The following is a 23,865-nucleotide window of genomic DNA, read 5'->3' as shown; positions in this document are numbered from 1 at the left end:
GACAAACAAACAAACAAACAAAGCCACACTGACAGGCAAAAATAGACAGACAAAATAGGTCTCCAGGATACCACAACAAAATTCCACAGCCCAAGTTGACAGTGCTGCAGAACTACATCTTTACAGGAGGAAAATAGGGAACTTGGTCTTTAACGGTCCAAATGAAAGTTGTTACAAGAAAAGGTAGAGTAATAGAGAAAAGCAGGTTTGAAAGGGAATGTATTCGCCCCATGAGGACCGTGAAACACCTGACTCTACAGTTGGAGGGAAATGAGGCCCTGCTTGGAATGCCAGTGAAATAACTCCTATTTGAGCCCATAATGAGGCCTTCTGAAGTCACAGGAAGAAGGAGTTCACATTTCCTGCCTCAGATTAAGGAACCCCATTTGAACAGCTTTCAGTCACATTTTGAGAAGCTAATGTTCCCTTTTCGATTCACAATGGTACCTTCGTCTACTCTATGCTTCTCCTAAACGGGGTCTTGGGGCACAGAAATACAAGGGAGAGGGGAGGAAATTTACTCTTTAAGACAAGAGGTTCAGACACAAACACATGTTTAAGTTAAAGCTATCCAGCACCTGCTCAAAGTTATTGGACATGCATAAGATCTACCCCTTTCATAGAGGGTCCTAAGCTACCTGGCCTCTCTGAGCTGAGTAGAAGAGATTCATTGCATTCCATCAACGCCACTAATTTCTCTCTTCCTTTGTGCCCTCACTCTCTCATTCAGAGTCTCTCCATCTCATTCATCCTCTGTCATTCCTTCAATCCCAGTGTCCTCCGATACCCTCACGCTCTGTAAATATAGAGGTCTGAATGGAACCCAGCTTTTTTTAGACAGCTGATCTGCAATTACATGGGATGATTTGGGCCATGATCTCACTGGAATCTGAGAGTCACCGCAATCTGTCACGTCCTCTCTCTGTCTCCACAGTGGAGGGCAGGGATGGGGTCAACACCTTTTCAATTCAGAACGTGAATTGAATTTCCAGCAAAAGAACAGAAGAGACCTCATTGAAAATTCAGTCAGACACCCTTGATAAAGATGAGCAAAAAATACTATAAAATAAATAATTCAAATACCGAGCTATTGGATGCTCGGCACCGTATTCAGACCCCTTGACTTTCTCCACATTTTGTTACGTTACAGCCTTATTCTAAAATGTATTAAATAGTTTTTCCCCCTCATCAATCCACACACAATACCCCATAATGACAAAGCAAAAACTAGGTTTTTCGAAATGTATTGAAAAATAATTTCACATTTACGTAAGTATTCAGACCCTTTACTCAGTACTTTGTTAAAGCATCTTTGGCAGCGATTACAGCCTCAAGTCTTCTTGGTTATGATGCTACAAGCTTAGCACACCTGTATTTGGGGAGTTTCTGTCCCGAAGCCACTCCTGCGTTGTCTTGGCTGTGTGATTAGGGTTGTTGTCCTGTTGGAAGGTGAACCTTTACCCCAGTCTGAGGTCCTGAGCGCTCGGGAGCAGGTTTTCATCAAGGATCTCTCTGTACTTTGCTCCGTTCATCTTTCCCTCGATCCTGACTAGTCTCCCAGTCCCTGCTGCTGAAAAACATCCCCACAGAATGATGCTGCCCACCACCATGCTTCACCGTAGGGATGATGCCAGGCTTCCTCCAGAAGTGACGCTTGGCATTCAGGCCAAAGAGTTCAATCTTGGTTTCATCAGACCAGAGAATCTTGTTTCTCATGGTCTGAGAGTCTTTAGGTGCTTTTTGGCAAACTCCAAGCGGGCTGTCATGTGCCTGTTACTGAGGAGTGGCTTCCATCTGGCCACTCTACCATTAAGGCCTGATTGGTGGAGTGCTGCAGAGATGGTTGTCCTTCTGGAAGGTTCTCCCATCTCCACAGAGGAACTCTAGAGCTCTGTCAGAGTGACCATTGGGTTCTTGGTCACCTCCCCGACCAAGGCCCTTCTCCCCCGATTGCTCAGTTTGGCCGGGCGTCCAGCTCTAGGAAGAGTCTTGGTGGTTCCAAACTTCTTCCATTTAAGAATGATGGAAGCCACTGTGTTCTTTGGGACATTCAATTCTGCAGAATATAAGAGTGTGCTCCTAATCTCAGCTCGTTACCTGTATAAAAGACACCTGGGAGCCAGAAATCTTTCTGATTGAGAGGGGGTCAAATACTTATTTCCCTCATTAAAATACAAATCAATTTATAACATTTTTGACATGCGTTTTTCTGGATTGTTTTGTTATTATTCTGTCTCTCACTGTTCAAATAAACCTACCATTAAAATTATAGACTGATCATTTCTTTGTCAGTGGGCAAACATACAAAAATCAGCAGGGGATCAAATACTTTTTTCCCTCACTGTATTTGATCCCCTGCTGATTTTGTACGTTTGCCCACTGACAAAGACATGATCAGTCTATAATTTTAATGGTAGGTTTATTTGAACAGTGAGAGACAGAATAACAACAAAATAATCCAGAAAAACGCACGTCAAAAATATTATGAATTGATTTGCATTTTAATGAGGGAAATAAGTATTTGAACCCTCTGCAAAACATGACTTAGTACTTGGTGGCAAAACCCTTGTTGGCAATCACAGAGGTCAGACGTTTCTTGTAGTTGGCCACCAGGTTTGCACACATCTCAGGAGGGATTTTGTCCCACTCCTCTTTGCAGATCTTCTCCAAGTCATTAAGGTTTCGAGCCTGACGTTTGGCAACTCGAACCTTCAGCTCCCTCCACAGATTTTCTATGGGATTAAGGTCTGGAGACTGGCTAGGCCACTCCAGGACCTTAATGTGCTTCTTCTTGAGCCACTCCTTTGTTGCCTTGGCTGTGTGTTTTGGGTCATTGTCATGCTGAAATACCCATCCATTACCCATTTTCAATGCCCTGGCTGAGGGAAGGAGGTTCTCACCCAAGATTTGACGGTACATGGCCCCGTCCATTGTCCCTTTGATGCGGTGAAGTTGTCCTGTCCCCTTAGCAGAAAAACACCCCCAAAGCATAATGTTTCCACCTCCATGTTTGATGGTGGGGATGGTGTTCTTGGGGTCATAGGCAGCATTCCTCCTCCTCCAAACACGGCGAGTTGAGTTGATGCCAAAGTGCTCGATTTTGGTCTCATCTGATCACAACACTTTCACCCAGTTCTCCTCTGAATCATTCAGATGTAAATTGACAAACTTCAGACGGCCTGTATATGTGCTTTCTTGAGCAGGGGGACATTGCGGGCGCTGCAGGATTTCAGTCCTTCACGGCGTAGTGTGTTACCAATTGTTTTCTTGGTGACTATGGTCCCAGCTGCCTTGAGATCATTGACAAGATCCTCCTGTGTAGTTTTGGGCTGATTCCTCACCGTTCTCATGATCATTGCAACTCCACGAGGTGAGATCTTGCATGGAGCCCCAGGCCGAGGGAGATTGACAGTTATTTTGTGTTTCTTCCATTTGCGAATAATCGCACCAACTGTTGTCACCTTCTCACCAAGCTGCTTGGCGATGGTCTTGTAGCCCATTCCAGCCTTGTATAGGTCTACAATTTTGTTCCTGACATCCTTGGAGAGCTCTTTGGTCTTGGCCATGGTGGAGAGTTTGGAATGTGATTGATTGATTGCTTCTGTGGACAGGTGTCTTTTATACAGGTAACAAGCTGAGATTAGGAGCACTCCCTTTAAGAGTGTGCTCCTAATCTCAGCTCGTTACCTGTATAAAAAAGACACCTGGGAGCCAGAAATCTTTCTGATTGAGAGGGGGTCAAATACTTATTTCTCTCATTAAAATGCAAATCAATTTATAACATTCTTTACATGCGTTTTTCTGGATTTTTTAGTTGTTATTCTGTCTCTCACTGTTCAAATAAACCTACCATTACAATTATAGACTGATCATTTCTTTGTCAGTGGACAAACATACAAAATCAGCAGGGGATCAAATACTTTTTTCCCTCACTGTATGTATGTATGTATGTATGTATGTATGTATGTATGTATGTATGTATGTATGTATGTATGTGTATATATATATATATGTATATATATATATATATACATATACATACATACACACACACACACACACTACCAGTCAAAAGTTTGGACACACCTACTCATTCAAGGGTTTTTCTTAATTTGTAAAAAAAAATTAAATTGTAGAATAATAGTGAAAACATCAAAACTATGAAAAAACACATATGGAATCATGTAGTAACCAAAAAAAGTGTTAAACAAATCAAAATATATTTTATATTTGAGATTCTTCAAATAGCGACCCTTTGTCTTGATGACAGCTTTGCACACTCTTGGCATTCTCTCAACCAGCTTCATGAGGTAGTCACCTTGAATGCATTTCAATTAACAGGTGTGCCTTCTTAAAAGTTAATTTGTGGAATTTCTTTCCTTCTTAATGCGTTGTGTTGTCACAAGGTAGGGGTGGTATACAGAAGATATACCTATTTGGTAAAAGACCAAGTCCATATTATGGCAAAAACTGCTCAAATAAGCAAAGAGAAATTACAGTCCATCGTTACTTTAAGACATGAAGGTCAGTCAATAAGGAACATTTCAAGAACTTTGAAAGTGCAGTCGCAAAAACCATCAAGCGCTATGATGAAACTGGCTCTCATGAGGACCGCCACAGGAATGGAAGACTCAGTTACCTCTGCTGCAGAGGATAAGTTCATTAGAGTTACCAGCATCAGAAATTGCAGCCCAAATAAATGCTTCACAGAGTTCAAGTAACAGACACATCTCAACATCAACTGTTCAGAGACTGTGTGAATCAGGCCTTCATGGTCGAATTGCTGCAAAGAAACCACTACTAAAGGACACCAATAAAAATAAGAGACTTGCTTGGGCCAAGAAACACGAGCAATGGACATTAGACCGGAGGAAATGTGTCCTTTGGTCTGGAGTCCAAATTGGAGATTATTGGTTCCAACAGCCGTGTCTTTGTGAGATGCGGTGTGGGTGAACGGATGATCTCTGCATGTGTACTTCCCACCGTAACGCATGGAGGAGGAAGTGTTATGGTGTGGGGGTGCTTTGCTGGTGACACTGTTTGTGATTTATTTAGAATTCAAGGCACACTTAACCAGCATAGCTACCACAGCATTCTGCAGCGACACGCCATCCCATCTGGTTTGGGCTTAGTGGGACTATCATTTGTTTTTCAACAGGACAATGACCCAACACACCTCCAGGCTTTGTTAGGGCTATTTTACCAAGAAGGAGAGTGATGGAGTGCTGCATCAGATGACCTGGCCTCCACAATCCCCCGACCTGAACCCAATTGAGATGGTTTGGGATGAGTCGGACAGCAGAGTGAAGGAAAGCAGCCGACAAGTGCTCAGCATATGTGGGAACTCCTTCAAGAATGTTGGAAAAGCTTTCCAGGTAAAGCTGGTTGAGAGAATGCCAAGAGTGTGCAAAGCTGGTTGAGAGAATGCCAAGAGTGTGCAAAGCTGGCATCAAGGCAAAGGGTGGCTATTTGAAGAATATAAAATACACACTACTGTTTGGGGTCACTTAGAAATGTCCTTGTTTTCAAAAGAAAAGCACATTTTTGTCCATTAAAATAACATCAAATTGATCAGAAATACAGTTTAGGCATTGTTAATGTTGTAAATGGCTATTGTAGCTGGAAATGGCAGATTTTTTATGAAATATCTACATAGGCGTACAGTACAGAGGCCCATTATCAGCAACCATCAGTCCTGTGTTCCAATGGCACGTTGTGTTTGCTAATCCAAGTTTATCATTTTAAAAGGCTAATTGATCATTAGAAAATCATTTTGCAATAATGTTAGCACAGCTGAAAACTGTTGTGCTGATTAAAGAAGCAATAAAACTGGCCTTCTTGAGACTAGTTGAGTATCTGGAGCATCAGCAATTGTGGGTTCGATTACAGGATCAAAATGGCCAGAAACAAAGAACTTCCTTCTGAAACTCGTCAGTCTATTCTTGTTCTGAGAAATGAAGGCTATTCCATGCGAGAAATTGCCAAGAAACTGAAGATCTCGTACAACGCTGTGTACTACTCCCTTCACAGAACAGCGCAAACTGGCTCTAACCAGAATAGAAAGAGGAGTGGGAGGCCCCGGTGCACAACTGAGCAAGGACAAATACATTAGAGTGTCTAGTTTGAGAAACAGATGCCTCACAGGTCCTCAACTGGCAGCTTCATTAAATAGTATCCGCAAAACACCAGTCTCAACGTCAACAGTGAAGAGGCGACTCCAGGATGCTGACCTTCTAGGCAGAGTTGCAAATAAAAGGCCATATCTCAGACTGGCCAATAAAAAGAAAAGATTAAGATGGGTGAAAGGACACAGACACTGGACATAGGAAGATTGGAAAAAAAGTGTTATGGACAGACAAATCGAAGTTTGAGGTGTTTGGATCACAAAGAAGAACATTTGTGAGATGCAGACCAAATGAAAAGATGCTGGATGAGTGCTTGATGCCATCTGTCAAGCATGGTGGAGGCAATGTGATGGTCTGGGGGTGCTTTGGTGGTGGTAAAGTGGGAGATTTGTACAGGGTAAAAGGGATCTTGAAGAAGGAAGGCTATCACTCCATTTTGCAACGCCATGCCATACCCTGTGGACGGCGCTTGATTGGAGCCAATTTTCTCCTACAACAGGACAACGACCCAAAGCACAGCTCCAAACAATGCAATAACTATTTAGGGAAGAAGCAGTCAGCTGGTATTCTGTCTATAACGGAGTGGCCAGCACAGTCACCAGATCTCATCCCTATTGAGCTGTTGTGGGAGCAGCTTGACCGTATGATACGTAAGAAGTGCCAATCAAGCCAATCCAACTTGTGGGAGGTGCTTCAGGAAGCATGGGGTGAAATCTCTTCAGATTACCTCAACAAATTGACAACTAGAATGCCAAAGGTCTGCATGGCTGTAATTGCTGTAAATGGAGGATTCTTTGACGAAAGCAAAGTTTGAAGGACACAATTATTATTTCAATAAAAAAATCATTATTTCTAACCTTGTCAATGACTACATTTCCTATTCATTTTGCTATATTTCCTATTCAAACTCATTTCATGTATGTTTTCATGGAAAACATGGACATTTCTAAGTGACCCCAAACTTTTGAACAGTTGTGTATTTTTATTTGTTTGACACTTTTTTGGTTACTACATGATTCCATGTGTTATTTCATAGTTTTGATGTCTTCACTATTATTCTACAATGTAGAAAATAGTAAAAATAAAGAAAAACCCTTGAATGAGTAGGTGTTTTAAAACTGTTGACTGGTAGTGTATATATTCTAATTTTTAAAGTTAATTTCATCTAATTAACTATTGAGGCATTCCATGGCTACCTGTTTTACTGGGATATAAAAATGACGTAACACGCATGTCAAATCCCTTTGTCATCCATTACCATGGAAAAAGGCAAAGAGCTCACAAATGAAAAGAGACAAATGGTTGTTGACCTTCATACATCAGGCAATGGGTACCACTTACCACTATTAGGGAAGCAATTAAGACGTTTAAAACCACTGAACAGTGGTAAACTTGCCTGGTAGAGGACGCATATCTTGTCCCCACGCACAGTGAGGAAGATGGTTCAGGACGCAAATAAATAGATAAGGGCCAAAGTTGTAGAATTACAGAACTTGGTCGCATCTTGGGGTCACCAAGTCTCCAAATCTACAATTAGATGCCACCTCCATGCCAATAGGCTATTTGGAAGGATTGCCAGAAAAAAGCCTTTATTGAGAGCAACCAACAAATGTAAAAGTTTGCTAAACGGCATTGGCACTTGGATTGGAACCATATGGTCAGATGACACGAAAATAGAGGCCTTTGGCCACACACACCAGTGGTGGGTTTGGCATTGACAGAAGGATGCATATGCAAATATGGTGGTGGATCTTTGATGTTATGTGGCTGTTTTGCTTCCACTGGTTCTGGGGCCCTTGTTAAGGTCAACTTCATCTACCAAGTACAAGGACATTTTAGCCAAAAAATCTGGTTGCTTCTGCCAGGAAGCTGAAACTTGGATCTTCCACCAAGACAATACAAGCATACATCAAAATCCACAAAGAAATAGTTAATTGAACACAAAAATCAAAATTTTTCAATAGCCATCTCAGGCTCCAGACTTGAACCCCATTGAAAACCTGTGGTTTATATTGAAGAGGGCAGTCCATAAGCGCAGGCGAAGGATATCAAGGATCTGGAAAGATTAGGTATGGAGGAATGGTCTAAGATCCCTCCCAATGTGTTCTCCAGTCTCATAAAACATTTTATAAAAAGGCTCAATGCCATAATGCTCGCAAGGAGAGGGTGCCGGAGTATTGAAAACAGGGGTGCCAATAATTTGTACACCTATCTTTTTGAAAATTGTTTTAATTACTTGTTAAACAAAATCTCCTTCTCTGAGCAATTCTATTAGTATAAAAATGTTGGGCATAAAATATGACTCAATATTTGTATTATTTATTTCACAGTCTTTTTTGCTAATCTTTATCAGGGGTGCCAATAATTTTGGACCTGATTGTAAATGGCTCTTTTCGATTCTTGCATTGGAATTTAAATGTATTCCCTGAAATGAGTGCAGTAATGGTGGGGTCAGAGCCTGGACTCAAACACCTGGGTAATTGTACTGCACAACTCATCTGGACCACTGATTTAATTAAAGAAGCATTCTCCGCCTCAAACTTCACTGACACTGCACTATAGACCGGGCCTCTCCCTGCTTTTTACTCTGGCACCTGGACTGCTTTATGGACACATTTGGACAAAATTACAAAAACATACAGCCTGGGATTTTACTTTGTGTGATTATTTTAAGCATAGCTGATTTATCTGATGTGATATTCCCATGCTGTGGTGTGACTATGGCTGTGGCGCTCATGAAATTGTCAGCTGGTTAATTGTCATGCAAAAGACTGCTGGTCTCACGGTAATTTACCGTAGATTAACATAAACATGTTTAGCATCTCCAGGCTCCACTCATACAAGCCTCTGGAACATCAACTGTGGTCATGACTCATGACTGCAAGTGTGGCAGTAATACAGTCACCCCAACAGCCCTAGTTGTGACCTGACTGGTTCAGACTGGAGAGGCGGCCTTCCTACAGAGTCACAGCTGGGCCACATGCTAGAACACTCTGCTTTCCTGGGACTGGATGGCCTGTCTTTCCACACTGTGAGGGTCATCCAGTGACTATTTTTTCTCTCCAGCCACTCTACTCTCAGTCTCTCATTCAGTGCCTCTACTCTGTTTCTCCTTCCGCCAGTGCATGTACGCCCTTTTCTCAACTCTCATCATGCCAATATTATACTCTCACTCTCCATCTCCCCATTTCTCTCTTTACACAGTCTTCACAAATGGAGCTGGTGGAGGTCCATTTGCGTCGTTCTCTACGTAGTTCAACGTACATTTGTGTGGCTGAATTTTTGGAACACGACGCAAACTGACCTCCGTCGGCTCTGTTTGCGTAGACTGTGTAGAGCCCTTCATTCAATTTCTCTCTCTGTGTCTTCTTCCCTCACTGTGTAGTGTTTGGACCAGGACCCTTCTCCCAGCTCCACAGTCTACTCTGCTATGTCCTCTCCTCTGGCAGGCTGGACTGACTAATGTGGAAGGTATGTGCTGAGCATACAACCTCTGCATTTGGATCTGGAATTCTAATTCACACTAGAAACACCCAATTTCCCCATCAGTCACACCACATCCAGCTACCCTTTGCTTTCTAATCCCCATTTCTCTCGTTCTCATCATTTACGCATTCTGAGCACCAAGTAGTGCGGATGGAGGGCAGTTAAATCCAGTCTGGGGAATAGACTTTTCTTAGATCAAACAAATAGACCAGACAACACATTTTGATTATACATCTGGGAGCTATAGATATTTGTAGAGCCATGGTATAAAAAGGTTAAGAAACTATTTAAGGTACTCTTCTCTATTCCATATAATCCAATAGTATGAAATCCTTCAAATTTAGTGTTTATGGTCATTGGTTGCGAAATCTGTTGCAATACTTCACTAAACAAACCCATCTAAGTGTGTTTGTCCATCTCTTCTACTCTGTTTATTGAAATGCCTTCAGATTCCATAACAGAACTGCCCTGGGAGCATTATTCCCTTTGCTGTCATCAGTACATTTCTCTGTGAGTGGAAACAGTTGGAGAACTCATGACAATGCCCTTTCCTAACCCAACTGGATGAGAATCCTGAATCCCTGAAGACAAGCTGCATAGTTTCCTTCACAAGCCTCCTTCAACCACTTGAAACTACAGGGCAGTCAGGTCAAAGAACATGGGAACATATTTTATTGAGTCAAATCCTTTCCCCAACATTTTTCCAGTACTATCCTATTTAACACGGATAGAAAAGATTTCTAACAGATGCCACTAAGATTCAAATCAAATTTTATTGGTCGTGTACACATATTTTGCAAATGTTATCGCAGGTGCAGCGAAATGCTTATGTTTCTAACTTCAACAGTGCAGTAATACTTAACAATACACACAAATCCACAAAATTAAAAGAAAGAAATGAAGAAATATCAGAACAAGCAATGTCAGAGTCCGGAATATAAATAAATACACTGACTTTAGAAAACATTAGGAACACCTTCCTAATATTAAGTTGCACCCCCTTTTGCCCTCAGAACAGCATGAATTTGTCAGGGCATGGACTCTGCAAGATGTCAAAAGCGCTCCACAGGGATGCTGGTCCATGTTGACTCCAATGATTCCCACAGTTTTGTCAAGTTGGCTGCATGTTCTTTGGGTGGTGGACCATTCTTGATACACACAGGAAACTGTTGAGCGGGAAACACCCAGCAGCATTGCAGTTCTTGACACACTCAAACCAGTGCGCCTGGCTCCTACTACCATACCCCGTTCAAAGGTACTTCAATCTTTGTTTTGCCCATTCACCCTCTGAATGGCACACATGCACAATCCATGTCTCAGTTGTCTCATGGCTTAAAAATCCTTATTTAACCTGTCTTCTCCCCTTCATCTACACTGATTGAAGTGGATTTAACTGGTGACATTAAGAAGGGATCATAGCTTTTACCTGGATTCACCTGGTCAGTCTATGTCATGGAAAGAACATGTGTCCTTAATGTTTTGTATACTCAGTGTACATGGCCATACATTTCTAATAAAAACAAACTTGTACTTGAGGGCTACTGTGTGCATGGCTGTCGTTACTGTACAGCTGGAAACGTTTTAGACAGTATGACATGAAATCTGTCTCCACACACACACAGCTATTCAATACAAAATCCTATTTGGTAGGAATGTTCACATTTTGCAGCCGATTGAAAACAGAATGGAAACGCTGGCAAACTCTAGGCTTATTAAAGCCTGTATCTGGTTTTGTCCACTCAGTGTATATATTTATATAATGGTGTGAATAGACAGTATGGACAGTATATTAATAGAAAAGGTGTGTACAACAGTAGTTACAGTGCTGTGAAAAAGTATTTGCCCCCTTTCTAATTTTCTCTACTTTTGCATATTTTTGATACTGAATGTAAATCAGATCTTCAACCAAAACCTAATATTAGATAAAGGGAACAAATAACAACAATTACATCCTTATTTAATTTATTTTATAAACAAAGTTATGTAACACCCAACGCCCTTGTGAAGAAGTAATTGCCCCCTTACACTCAATAACATGTTGTGCCACCTTTAGCTGCAATGTACTCCAACCAAACACGTCCTGTAGTTGATCAGTTTCTCACGTCGCTGTGGAGGAATTTGGGCCCACTCTTCCATGCAGAACTGCTTTAACTCAGCGACATTTGTGGGTTTTCAAGCATGAACTGCTCGTTTCAAGTCCTGCCACAACATCTCAATTGGGATTAGGTCTGGACTTTGACTAGGCCATTCCAAAATGTGTTGCCAAATAGGATGTGCGAGACTGATCAGGATACTGGGCGGAGGCCGGCTAGTGGCAACTATTTAACAGTCTGATGGCCTGGCGATAGAAGCTGTTTTTCAGTCTCTCGTTCCCAGCTTTGATGCACCTGTACTGTCTCCGCCTTCTAGATGGTAGCGGGGTGAACAGGCCGTGGCTCAGGCGGCTGAGGTCCTTGATGATCTTCTTGGTCTTTCTGTGACACCGGGTGCTGTAGATGACCTGGAGGGCAGGCAGTGTGCCCCCGGTGATACACTGTGATGACCGCACCAACCTCTGGAGAGCCCTGTGGTTGCGCTGGTGCAATTGTCGTACCAGGCGGTGGTACAGCCTGACAGGATGCTCTCAATGGTGCATCTTTAGAGGTTCGTGAGGGTCTTAGGGGCCAAGACAAATTTCTTCAGCCTCCTGAGGTTGAAGAGGAGCTGTTGAACCTTCTTCACCACAATGTCTGTGTGAATGGACCATTTCAGGTTGTCAGTACTGTGCACGCCAAGGAACTTCAAGCTTTTCAACCTTTCCACTGCGGCCCTACCAATGTGGATGGGGGAGTGCTCTCTCTGCTGTCTCCTGAAGTCCACGATCAGCTCCTTCATTTGGTTGATGTTGAGGGAAGATGTTATTTTCCTGGCACCACTCCGCCAGGGCCCTAACCTCTTCCCTATAGGCTGTCTCGTCGCTGTTGGTATTCAGGCCTACCATTGTGGTGTCATCAGAAAACTTGATGATTGAGTTGGAGACGTGCGTGGCCACAGTGATGTGGCATTCATCAAAGAAAAAGACACTGTGAGTCCTTCACTGATCACACAACATTTCCTTTGCTGTCCTGCACTCACTTACTTCCTTGGAAGTGCCAGGGATACTCTTCTTTACAATGCTGTGCCTTTGAGTTTGAGAGAAAAAATGAGAAATCTCCTCAAGTCCCATTCTAAACCAGGTGATTCCTCTTTGTGTCCCTCTGTAACCGTGCCAAGCCCCTTGGGGTCCAGTAGTATGCATGTGGAGACCTAACTGAGTCATACACTCACTCATATCCTCTCAGCACTGGAGAGAGTGTGTGGTGAGTGCGAGTGTAACCTCTGCCTTGCTGAATACACTTTATTCATAAGAAACAGCACAAAGCTATTCATATGGACTGAAGCACAGAATGTACAGAGTACAGCTGTAAATGTAGACCATGTTATTCTGCTCTGCTGGCCTCTCTGTAGTGCTACCTATGAAAACTTCAGACAGGGAGAGGTTAACCCCAGCCCTTCCTCTGTGCACTGAGCCAACACCCACTGTCTATTTGTGGTGAGTGTAGGATTACACAGACAGAAGAGACAGAGGGATAGAAAGAGGGTAAGACTGTTTGAGAGGGGTGGGAGTGAGGAGCCTATATTGAATGTCAAACTCAAGCCTAAACTAGGGCAGATTTTTGAGTATCCCCCAAAAATTGGTAACTATAGATTACTTACTAGCCACAGAGGCCATCTAGGACATAAACATGAGAGAGAAACCTCTCTGAAGCATAGTCTTATTGTCTGAGGAACATCTAATCCCACAGTGAAATCCTAGCATGGGTGTTTCTTGGTTGTAAAGCAGGGGGCTTGTGAGGCCTCCAACTAGTGATTTTGAAACTGCCTCTTTGTCATGCGGCAATTCCACAATAATGGAATTATGCTGAGCCAAACAAAAAACATTGATTTCAAAGTTTAACAAATCATACAACTCTATGCACTAAGACTACTTTGAACAATTTACACAGAACATTCCACAAAAACACATTTACTGGAAGAAATGTGCAGATGCAAAGTTCGGTAACAGAGTTACGGTAAAATCTTCCCAAAGAAATTATGCGACCAGGTTTTCCAAAAACTCTGTTAAATACAGCATTTGCTCCAAATTAAAGGGATACTTCAGGATTTTGGCAATGAAGCCCTTTACCTACTTCACCAGAGTCAGATTAACCTGTGTATAACATTTGTGTCTCTGCGTGCAGTTTGAAGAAAGTTGCTAACTAGCGTTAGCGCAATGACTGGAAGTCTATGGTAACTGCTAGCATGATAGTAGATACCATACACTTCCAGTCATTGTGCTAACACTAGTTAGCATTAGCTCGCAAAACTACCTCTAACTTCCTTCATACTGGATGCAAAGACATAAAAATGGTATCCACGAGTTCATCTGACTCTGGAGAATTAGATAAAGGGCTTAATTTCCAAAATCCCAAAGTATCCCTTTAAGATTCAAAGATGTCTGCAGAAAGAATGGGATGTCAGCTATGACATGACACTTTGAGTTTGAAATAATCTATTTTGGTTACTGAACTACAGCAACAGAATTCAATCATGGATCCCTGATCTGTACTACACAGAAATGCATAATTATGGATATGAATGTCATTCTCTTCATGGTGATGTATCCTAAACAGGTACACAAAGGTAGAAATATGCAATATCCTCCTTTGCATATATGGCTATTATTTGAATGAGCTCCGCCCCCAAACAAGCCCAAATTTGGTTGTTTCGGACCAAATCAAAGACGTCTTTGTTTCACAAGTTTGGACATCACAGTACAGCACATCACAGTAGAGTATAGGTCAGTACAGTTCAGTAGAGTTCATTATTCTGTACTAAACTCTAGTGTGCTCTACGGTAGTATACTCTACTCTACTGTACTGTGATGTCCAAACTTGTGAAACATAGACGTCTATGATTGGTTCACATTTGGTCCGGTCAACAATCACGGACGTCTATGTTTGGGCCAAATCAAGGTCGTTCCGGACCGAACCAAAAAACGACGTCTGTGGATGTTGAAATCAAATCTCAACTACTTTTCAACGTCCAAGAACATCCGGTGTCGGTCGGTGCTCAGTGGGTGGGAACGCTGGTTACAGAAAATGGAAAGAGAGGGGGCTCATGCCGGGTAGGTGTCAGTAAGAGCCGGGAGAGGTAACATTAACTGGGGAGGGAGGGAGAGGGAGAGGGAGAGGGAGAGGCAAAGAGAGTGAGAGAGGGTGGGGTTGTCCAGATGGTTTTCACTGTGGCTTTGACCACCAAACGACAGAAAGAGAAAGAAAACAGTTATAAGTTTAACATAAACAGTATGCCAGTGGAAGGGAGGACAGTAGCAGGTTACCCAACTGTGGTTTGTGACTACTATGATTTCCCATTGCAGCCAATTCAATTGCAGTAATTCCGTTACAGTTTTTCGGTAATTCTGTTCCCGACTTGGTAACATCATTTAGTTTTAATCACTTAATAATTAATAAACATATATTTATATCAGTAAAAACACTAACAAATCGGTAGGTCTACCTTTACTTGTTACTTCTGTGAACTTTCATAATCCTCCCTAATCATGAGGGAGAGACTTTTGAAAATATCATAAAGAATCAGTGAGGGAAAAAAGTATTTGATCCCCTGCTGATTTTGTACGTTTGTCCACTGACAAAGAAATGATCAGTCTATAATTGTAATGGTAGGTTTATTTGAACAGTGAGAGACAGAATAACAACAAAAAAATCCAGAAAAACGCATGTAAAAAATGTTATAAATTGATTTGCATTTTAATGAGAGAAATAAGTATTTGACCCCCTCTCAATCAGAAAGATTTCTGGCTCCCAGGTGTCTTTTATACAGGTAACGAGCTGAGATTAGGAGCACACTCTTAAAGGGAGTGCTCCTAATCTCAGCTTGTTACCTGTATAAAAGACACCTGTCCACAGAAGCAATCAATCAATCAGATTCCAAACTCTACACCATGGCCAAGACCAAAGAGCTCTCCAAGGATGTCAGGGACAAGATTGTAGACCTACACAAGGCTGGAATGGGCTACAAGACCATCGCCAAGCAGCTTGGTGAGAAGGTGAAAACAGTTGGTGCGATTATTCACAAATGGAAGAAACACAAAAGAACTGTCAATCTCCCTCAGCCTGGGGCTCCATGCAAGATCTCACCTCGTGGAGTTGCAATGATCATGAGAACGGTGAGGAATCAGCCCAGAACTACACGGGAGGATCTTGTCAATGATCTCAAGGCACCTGGGACCATAGTGACCAAGAAAACAATTGGTAACACACCACGCCGTGAAGAACACCATCCCCACCGTCAAACATGGAGGTGGAAACATTATGCTTAGGGGGTGTTTTTCTGCTAAGGGGACAGGACAACTTCACTGCATCAAAGGGACGATGGACGGGGCCATGTACCGTCAAATCTTGGGTGAGAACCTCCTTCCCTCAGCCAGGGCATTGAAAATGGGTCGTGGATGGGTATTCTAGCATGACAATGACCCAAAACACACGGCCAAGGCAACAAAGGAGTGGCTCAAGAAGAAGCACATTAAGGTCCTGGAGTGGCCTAGCCAGTCTCCAGACCTTAATCCCATAGAAAATCTGTGGAAGGAGCTGAAGGTTCGAGTTGCCAAAAGTCAGCATCGAAACCTTAATGACTTGGAGAAGATCTGCAAAGAGGAGTGGGAAACAAATCCCTCCTGAGATGTGTGCAAACCTGGTGGCCAACTACAAGAAACGTCTGACCTCTGTGATTGCCAACAAGGGTTTTGTCACCAAGTACTAAGTCATGTTTTGCAGAGGGGTCAAATACTTATTTCCCTAATTAAAATGCAAATCAATTTATAACATTTTTGACATGCGTTTTTCAGGATTTTTTTGTTGTTATTCTGTCTCTGTTCAAATAAACCTACCATTAAAATTATAGACTGATCATGTCTTTGTCAGTGGGCAAACGTACAAAATCAGCAGGGGATCAAATACTTTTTTCCCTCACTGTATGTGGGTTTTTGGTAACGGAATTACAAGGCATAAGGCAATGTTTCTTAAATTTTCAGAAGGCAAATCATTTCTCCAAAACTAAATATAAGTGTTGATATTAGTTGGCAGGGGTCTTTACTTCAACATGATTGTGTTTTGATGTGTTTCTAAAACCTTAAGAGTTTTTCTGGAAGATGTTTTCTAAGACTCCTTTTCTATCGGTTTGATCAGAAATCAAAGCCATTACATTTACATTACATTTTAGTCATTTAGCAGACGCTCTTATCCAGAGCGACTTACAGGAGCAATTAGGGTTAAGTGCCTTGCTTAAGGGCACATCGACAGATTTTTCACCTAGTCGGCTCGGGGATTACAATTTTGTTATATGGAAAATGGTTGAAAAATGTATCTATACCTTCATTTCCCAAAAAATATAGACTCTTAGCTTTCATTTGACACCCAATTTGATATGCTCCTATGAACTTCCTTTAAACATGGAAATGACACATGGTTAATAATCACACACACCTCACCTACCACACCAGCTTTTGATAGTTTGACATGGGCTAAGCTCTGGGCAGGATAAGCATTTACCAGTTATATTACTCTGTGATTATATCTACAGAGCTTAGTGTAATGTCATTTAAATGTAATAACCTGGGGAATGGATAGCACCTCTTGTGGTTCTGACTTGTTGCAATACCATTGATTCACACTTCACAGTAACCTTCGAATAATTAAACTACAGACCATATCACTGCACCCTCCCTTTATATCAACTTCCCCATGGTAGAGATTCAGTTTTATTTTTACTTCTAACAATTTATGTCCTACGTACAAGCCAGCAAAAACATTGTTCTCATAGTATTGCTATGGGCTTGGGCAGTGGAGTGCATTTCAATACATTTTTGTGGTGGAACAAAGGCCACACCATAACTAGTGTGTCCTGTGCCTAAAAACACTTTATTTTTTGCTAAGATTAGGAGCATGGATTTGACTTACTTCTCCTTTCTTTGGAGGGTGCATGGGGTGAGGTGGATCATCTAAGTTTGACCTAGAGAATTGAAGCCAAGACGTGACATGGTGGGCTTTAGAGTTCCAAAGGGGGGGCCAGCCAGACTCTCTCTATGCAGCAGTCGGTCTGATGTTCTCACCGCTGGAATCCCATGGTGGGATGGATCATATCCTGAAAGCCTGGGGATGCTGCCCTGGAGCAGATCCCAACAGGCATTACCCATTCTGCTCTCCTCTCACACCACACTGAACAACAACAACAACAACGCGAGAATGTGCTGCCAAAGGCCAGACCATTACGCAATTATAGTCTGCCAAGTGTAAGTGCAGTTATCAGTTATCATACACCCCCTGTGTAACAACACCCCCACATTGGAGTCTTGACAGATGGGGAACCTAACTCTAAGCAGTGTTTCCCAACTCCCGTCCTCAACTACCGCCAACAGTATATATTTTTATTGTAACCCTGGACAAAAACACCTGAATCAAGCCCTCAATGAGTTGAATCAGCTGTGTTTGTCCGGGGCTACAACAAAAATGTGTACTGTTGGGGGTACTTGAGGACCAGAGTTAGGAAACCCATCTCTAGGGAGTAGGGACTGATTGGCCTGCTTGACATGTATGGGCAAAGTGCTACACGATAATAGAAAAGTCATAGTGGATGATTGGACAACAATATATGTATTTCTATAGCTTCACCTCAAACCACTGTCACATTTGCACTGCCCTATCATTTATATTAATTGATTAATTGACAGTCTGCAGTTTAAATGCCCAGCCAGAGTTCATATTGAAGTAATTCAGTATTGAAGTAGCTGGTCTGTCATGCACATGTGCAAGCAATATCCTTAAAAATGCATTGAATGTGGAAAAGAGGCATATTCTTCGAGGGCTTTTGGGAAGTCCAAATAGAGGAAATAGGGATAAGGGGGCACACACATGCAGATTACATTTCCATAAACAAACATTGAGCTTCCTGAAACTCAGTACAGCATGGAAAGGTCCATGATGCAAATGAGCTTTACCTATTTTCCCATGGTGCAATTTAATATAGCATCATGTCAATATCCCATCATTCCTTCCATACACATTTGCATGTATGGAAGGGATGATGGTCTGGAGCAGGGGGCAGTCTGGCATTAACAACAAGCTACTCACATCTTATTCTCTACTACGGTGTTATAATCAGTATGAACTGGAGAAATAGTGCTAACAGTCCACCAGCTTTATCAGACTTGTCTCTAGGGCGCACATATTTGAGCTTTCTAATTTTTTATGAAGAGTAGGCCTGCAGTTCGACTTAATTATGTAATCAAAAGTGACTAAATCAGTTAAATCTACAGTAAAGACATTGTTATTTGCCCAATTAATTAACCATGAGGAGGAATATTATTTGGTAACCTGGATACCTTTTCCATTTCATGTCCAATGGTTCTTCATCAGTCTAAAACTCAAATCAATGTTACCGAGGCACAGACACGGTAGTTCCGATGACTTTATATGAATAGTTCTGTTTACGTAGCCTGCCTAGTATAGAATCCTGTCTTTGTTCAAGGGCAGTGTGAAATTGATACACTGTAGCTACTGTACTTACCCACTACCACGCACAGCACGTCCACCAAGACATACAGCTTCTTTTTTCTAAAATCCTTCATTTTTCTTCTGTTGATAGAGGATGTAGTTGATCAAAAACTTGTTTGAAAACGTACTTTATGAGTGCCGTATGCAAACTGCCAACCTGTATTGCGAGTTCTTCCGGAAGGCTATTTCCCTACCTGCCCACATATGCTGTTACCTAGGTGGGCCTATGCAATTTTGCAATCCGAAAAATGTCTTCCAAACTCAGACTCAAATCATCTCAATCCGCCACAGTGTTAAGCTATTGCGCCCTTTGCGCGCATATTTTGGTTATGGCGACAGGACTGAAAAAGAAAACGTTTTTACAGTAGTTAAGACGTCTGACAAATCATTACAACCCTCTCCACACACCACGCCACTGATCCCTCCTTCCCACTTCCTTGAAGTATTTTATGCGGCGTTCAAACCAACTGGGAACTCGGAAATAGTTAGTTCACTGTGCGAAGTTTGAAAGGTAAGAATTGACACTAGCCAGGTTTCCAGCCGACCTTTTTTATACAAGTAAAGTACATGTCACGATGGAAATAGCAAATTTGTCGGTAAACATTCCAAATGTTGACAAAATAAAATATGATAGAAAAGGTGGGATTTGTTTGCGTCAGTAAAATTAATTATTCGAGAAATAGTGGTGGAAACGACTTTATGCGCAAATATTGATGCCTATAGTCCTAATAACCATCATATCGTAGTAAACTTCTAGTGACGCGATGACGTCTGGTCTTCCCACTATGACTCGGGAAAGCATGCAGTTCATTAGGCTGCAGATGAAATAAATGATGATGAACTTCACAGGGTGGTGAAAGTGCACGGTGATGAGCTTGATGCTCCATTCCAATAAATATCGAGGGTCTAATTCTGGTGACATTATGACCAATGCTTAATTGGCTGCAGTTTGAGAAATAAAAAATAATCTCGCTCTTATCCATAATAATATCATAATGTAGGCTATACCCGCACCGTATCACTGTCAAGACCAGACTTGGCACATTTGCTATATAATGCAACAGTTTTTGTGACAAAACCATTGGTAGAGTTGAAAATGCATGGAAACCCATTTAAAGGAAAACTCCACACAAAAACGATCTTGGAATATTTATTTCAATATTCCATTGTTGATATAGTCCCAAAATGTTTTGCATGTCAGCAATTACGTTTTCAAGATATGTAACTTTCAAAATACAGAAATACATTTAGCATCATATGATCATATCGGCTGTATTTATGTATTTTGAAAGTTAGCAGATACGTTTTGGGGTGGAATTTTCCTTTCACTTGAATTTTCTTATTTGGTACATGGGAATTTAACCACAAAAATAATGTTTTGCGCACTACCTCATCATGCACAGTCTTTTATCCACAACAAGTACATTTGATGGAAACACATCTCGGGGGCCTGTTGCACAAAACTAGGATAAGGGATTAAGCCAGGATATCTTGGTGATCCTGGCTCAATTGATCCGTAATCCGGTTGCACTAAAGATGGATAGGGGGCAGGAGGATATGTTATGGTATAAATTACCATGGAGATTTATTCTGTGGAGCTAGCCTGCTCCAGACCAGGCTAAATTCCAGGATCTATTTAATCTCATCCCTAATGTCAGTCAGCAGTCACCACAAATGGAAACCAATAGTTATTTCACTGCTCACTATACATTGTTATCACATATAACTAGACCCACTGTCATTATTTAAACGTTTGTGATCATTAATTTCAATGATTTTGGATAAAAAATGATTTTTAGATGATGTTGCTATCATTAGATAATTTACAGTTTCCCATAGACTATAAGGCTATATATAAAATGATAGAATATTAGGGCCACAGAGGGGAAAAAAACACAAGTCATAATATTGTAACCAGTTGTTTTAAAGGAGGACAGTTGTTAAAATGACAGATGTGGGGCATTTCGTGAAATTGTACTTCAGTATGGTTTCATAAACAAAGACATGCTGATGTGCCAGAATATTAAGTATCACATTGTCATAAGTATCAAAACTGTAAAAACAATATGTAGCTTTTCTGCAGAAAGAACCAGCCTCATAAATTTATGACTTTATCCTTTTTCTTCAGTGTGGCCCTAGTACTCTGTCATATAAACAAATACACATTCCATATGAATATAAAAACACAATGTGTAACATTATGTTCCTTTATTGAATAAGGACAAAACAAAGCAGGTAAACCATCAGCTCCTTTCGAAACTGAAGTCACAGTGACTCTACAAGATGGAAAGCACAGAATCCAAGCATATTATACAAAATGATACATACACATTCAAAGGTCTGTATATAACACACCCTGCATGTCTGCACACTAAAATAAATGCAGGACAAATCCATACACATCAACTGAACAGACAAATGAATGGATGCAGTAGCCTCCCTGCAGCCTTGTATTACACACAGTATACCGCACAAACATCATAAGAGGCCAAATTCGTAAAAAAACGAACCCAAAAAAACCCAAATTCCTCTGCCACCGCAGGACATATTTAACCAAAATTGAAAGCACACATACTAACTAAAATAATTCAACACATATTGGTCCCTCAGCAGCCGACCACTGTCGTCATCAGGGAAGATTGCCGGATTGTCCCAGTCCATGGCTGGTGGCACTCTGGGGGCCCTCTCCTTCCTCAGGCAGGCCACATTGTGGAGGACAGCACAAGCCACAGTAATATCACATGCCCTAACAGGGCTGACCCTTAATTTGTGAAGGCAGTGAAAGCGTGCCTTCAGGAGGCCAAAGGTCATTTCAACTCTGGCCCTGGTCCTGGCATGGGCATGGTTGTAGGCCTGCTGTGCTTCCTGGGGGTCTGTGAAAGGTGTCAGGAGAAAAGGCTGGCAGCCATACCCCCTGTCTCCCAGCAACACACCAGAGAATTCACCTGTCAACACAAAATCTCATCATTACTACCTCATAAACACAGTGATATTCTTGACACAGCCATGATGGTTATAAATAGGGGTTGTGTGGCTTACCTTGTGATAGGCACTGATAGATTTCAGAGGCCCGAAAGATTCTGGAGTCATGGACTGAGCCAGGCCATTTTGCCACAACATTGCTGATCACACAGTCAGCATTGCAGACCATCTGAAATCATAAGATGAGGAATATTACACCAATCAATGCACATCACTGGCAATGCAGAGTGTTCGTCAATGGACAATATCAAAAAGTTATGTTCACCTGAACATTAATGCTGTGAAAGGATTTCCTATTCACAAAATCGGCCTCATGGGCACCTGAGGGGGCTTTTATCCTTATGTGTGTGCAGTCCACTGCACCAATGACATTGGGGAAACCTGTCACACAAAGTAATGAGTATCCTACTATGTGTTAACAGTTGTCCTGTAATTTGTAGATCCTCTTACCTGCAATCCTATAGAACTCCTCTTTGATGTCACAGAGTCTTCTGTGGCCAGGGAAGGAGATGAAGACATCTGCTAATGCTTTGATAGCCAGACACACACTCCTTATTGTGCGGCAAATTGTGGCCTTGTTCAGCTGTTCTGCATCCCCCACTGAGTACAGGAAGGCTCCACTAGCAAAAAAGCGCAAGGCCACACAAACCATTTGCTCCACACTCAGTGCATGGCTCCGTGCAGTGCGGTGCTTAATCCTGGGACCCAGTAGTCTGCATAGATACCTGATGCCATCTGCAGAAAACCTGTATCTTTCATATAGATGGTCATCAGGGAAGGCCAGTGGGTCCAACCGGTCCCTGAAGACCCTTTCTCGCCTGAAGGCTCTCCTCAGCACAAGTGCTTCTTCATCCACCACATCTCGCACGAATGGGCATGCCATTGTCAGAGCAGAAAGGAACACACAATTTTGGGCCTTCATATAGGCTAGTGGCCACACCTGGTGCTGGGGGGGTGGGCAAAAGAGGGCGATGCCTTATAACGATGACTTGGTTGTACTGATTGCTGGGAAAATAAAAAAAAACTTAGAAAGATGCCACCGTCCTGTGTGCTCACAATAAGAGCTCATATGTCATGGCTCACTTGACTTTACGAGAATATACCTAATTTTTATTTTGAGCTGTGTCATCTTCTTGGAGCTGGGGGAGGAAAGAAAAATAATGATTAATACATTTGTGTTACAGTTAGCATACAGTGTACATTGAAGGCATATCTCACCTCCCTCTCAAGTTTTTTTATTTCAAGGTCCAGTTTCCTAATTGTCCTCTTTTTTATTTCGGACTCCAGTGCAAGATTTTCCATCTTTTTCTTCTTGTACTGAATGTCTATGTCTGCCAGTTCTATTTGGCGCCGGAGGTGGTTGCCATACAACTTTCTGATAGCTTGTGAGCTCTGTGAACACAATACAATTAGCGCAGCTGGAATTTGGCAGGATGTGGTGTCCTTTTATTAATACGCACTATGTTGCCAGGCTGGTTTTCCCACTGTATAGCATCTGGGTCCTGTAAAAGAAATTAGATTTTTTGATTTTGATGAGGACTCCTCACCATTGTAGAGTAAATAGTACTTTCACAGTCTTAACATGATACCTCATGCCTTCTGGAATCCAGAGAGATGGTCTCCTCCTCATCATCGTCGTCTCC

At 41.9% G+C, this 23,865-nt stretch overlaps 2 protein-coding genes across 3 annotated transcripts in view; both read right to left on the bottom strand.

The window, feature by feature from the left end:
• The window catches only part of LOC311148853 (phospholipid phosphatase 2-like), a 41,095-nt gene extending 21,411 nt beyond the window's left edge, over positions 1-19,684 (bottom strand). The window contains exon 1 of the mRNA XM_084185849.1: positions 19,254-19,684. Within this exon, the coding sequence (XP_084041975.1) occupies positions 19,254-19,314 (61 nt within the window). The 5' untranslated portion in view covers positions 19,315-19,684. The remainder of the gene's footprint in view (positions 1-19,253) is intronic.
• Positions 19,685-21,411: 1,727 nt separating this feature from the next.
• Positions 21,412-23,229, bottom strand: LOC311148515 (putative nuclease HARBI1). Of its 2 annotated transcripts, XM_084185496.1 has the most exons (4): positions 22,673-23,227; positions 22,488-22,603; positions 22,280-22,391; positions 21,414-22,185 (listed from the first exon to the last, which is right to left on the bottom strand). In XM_084185496.1, exons 1-4 carry the CDS (start codon positions 23,142-23,144, stop codon positions 21,815-21,817), a joined length of 1,071 nt encoding a protein of 356 aa, XP_084041622.1. In that variant the 5' UTR covers positions 23,145-23,227; the 3' UTR covers positions 21,414-21,814. The 2 variants fall into 2 exon arrangements, 1 of the variants encoding a protein (XP_084041622.1); XR_014614908.1 differs by lacking the exon at positions 22,488-22,603 and having other exon boundaries at positions 21,412-22,185; positions 22,673-23,229.
• Positions 23,230-23,865: the final 636 nt, after the last annotated feature.

The sequence above is a fragment of the Coregonus lavaretus genome, assembly GCF_964263955.1.
Source record: "Coregonus lavaretus genome assembly, chromosome: 21".
Lineage (NCBI taxonomy): Eukaryota > Metazoa > Chordata > Actinopteri > Salmoniformes > Salmonidae > Coregonus > Coregonus lavaretus.
This window is presented reverse-complemented; position numbering and strand designations above follow the sequence as displayed.

Bases quoted from the DNA above. Each gene is read 5' to 3' on its own strand.
- LOC311148515 (XM_084185496.1), bottom strand. From the start codon at position 23,144: ATGAAGGCCCAAAATTGTGTGTTCCTTTCTGCTCTGACAATGGCATGC. The intron at 22,604-22,672 runs GTAAGAGGATCT...TTTGTGTGACAG, and splicing joins GGAGTTCTATAGGATTGCAG to GTTTCCCCAATGTCATTGGT. The intron at 22,392-22,487 runs GTGAACATAACT...TTATGATTTCAG, and splicing joins TTCACAGCATTAATGTTCAG to ATGGTCTGCAATGCTGACTG.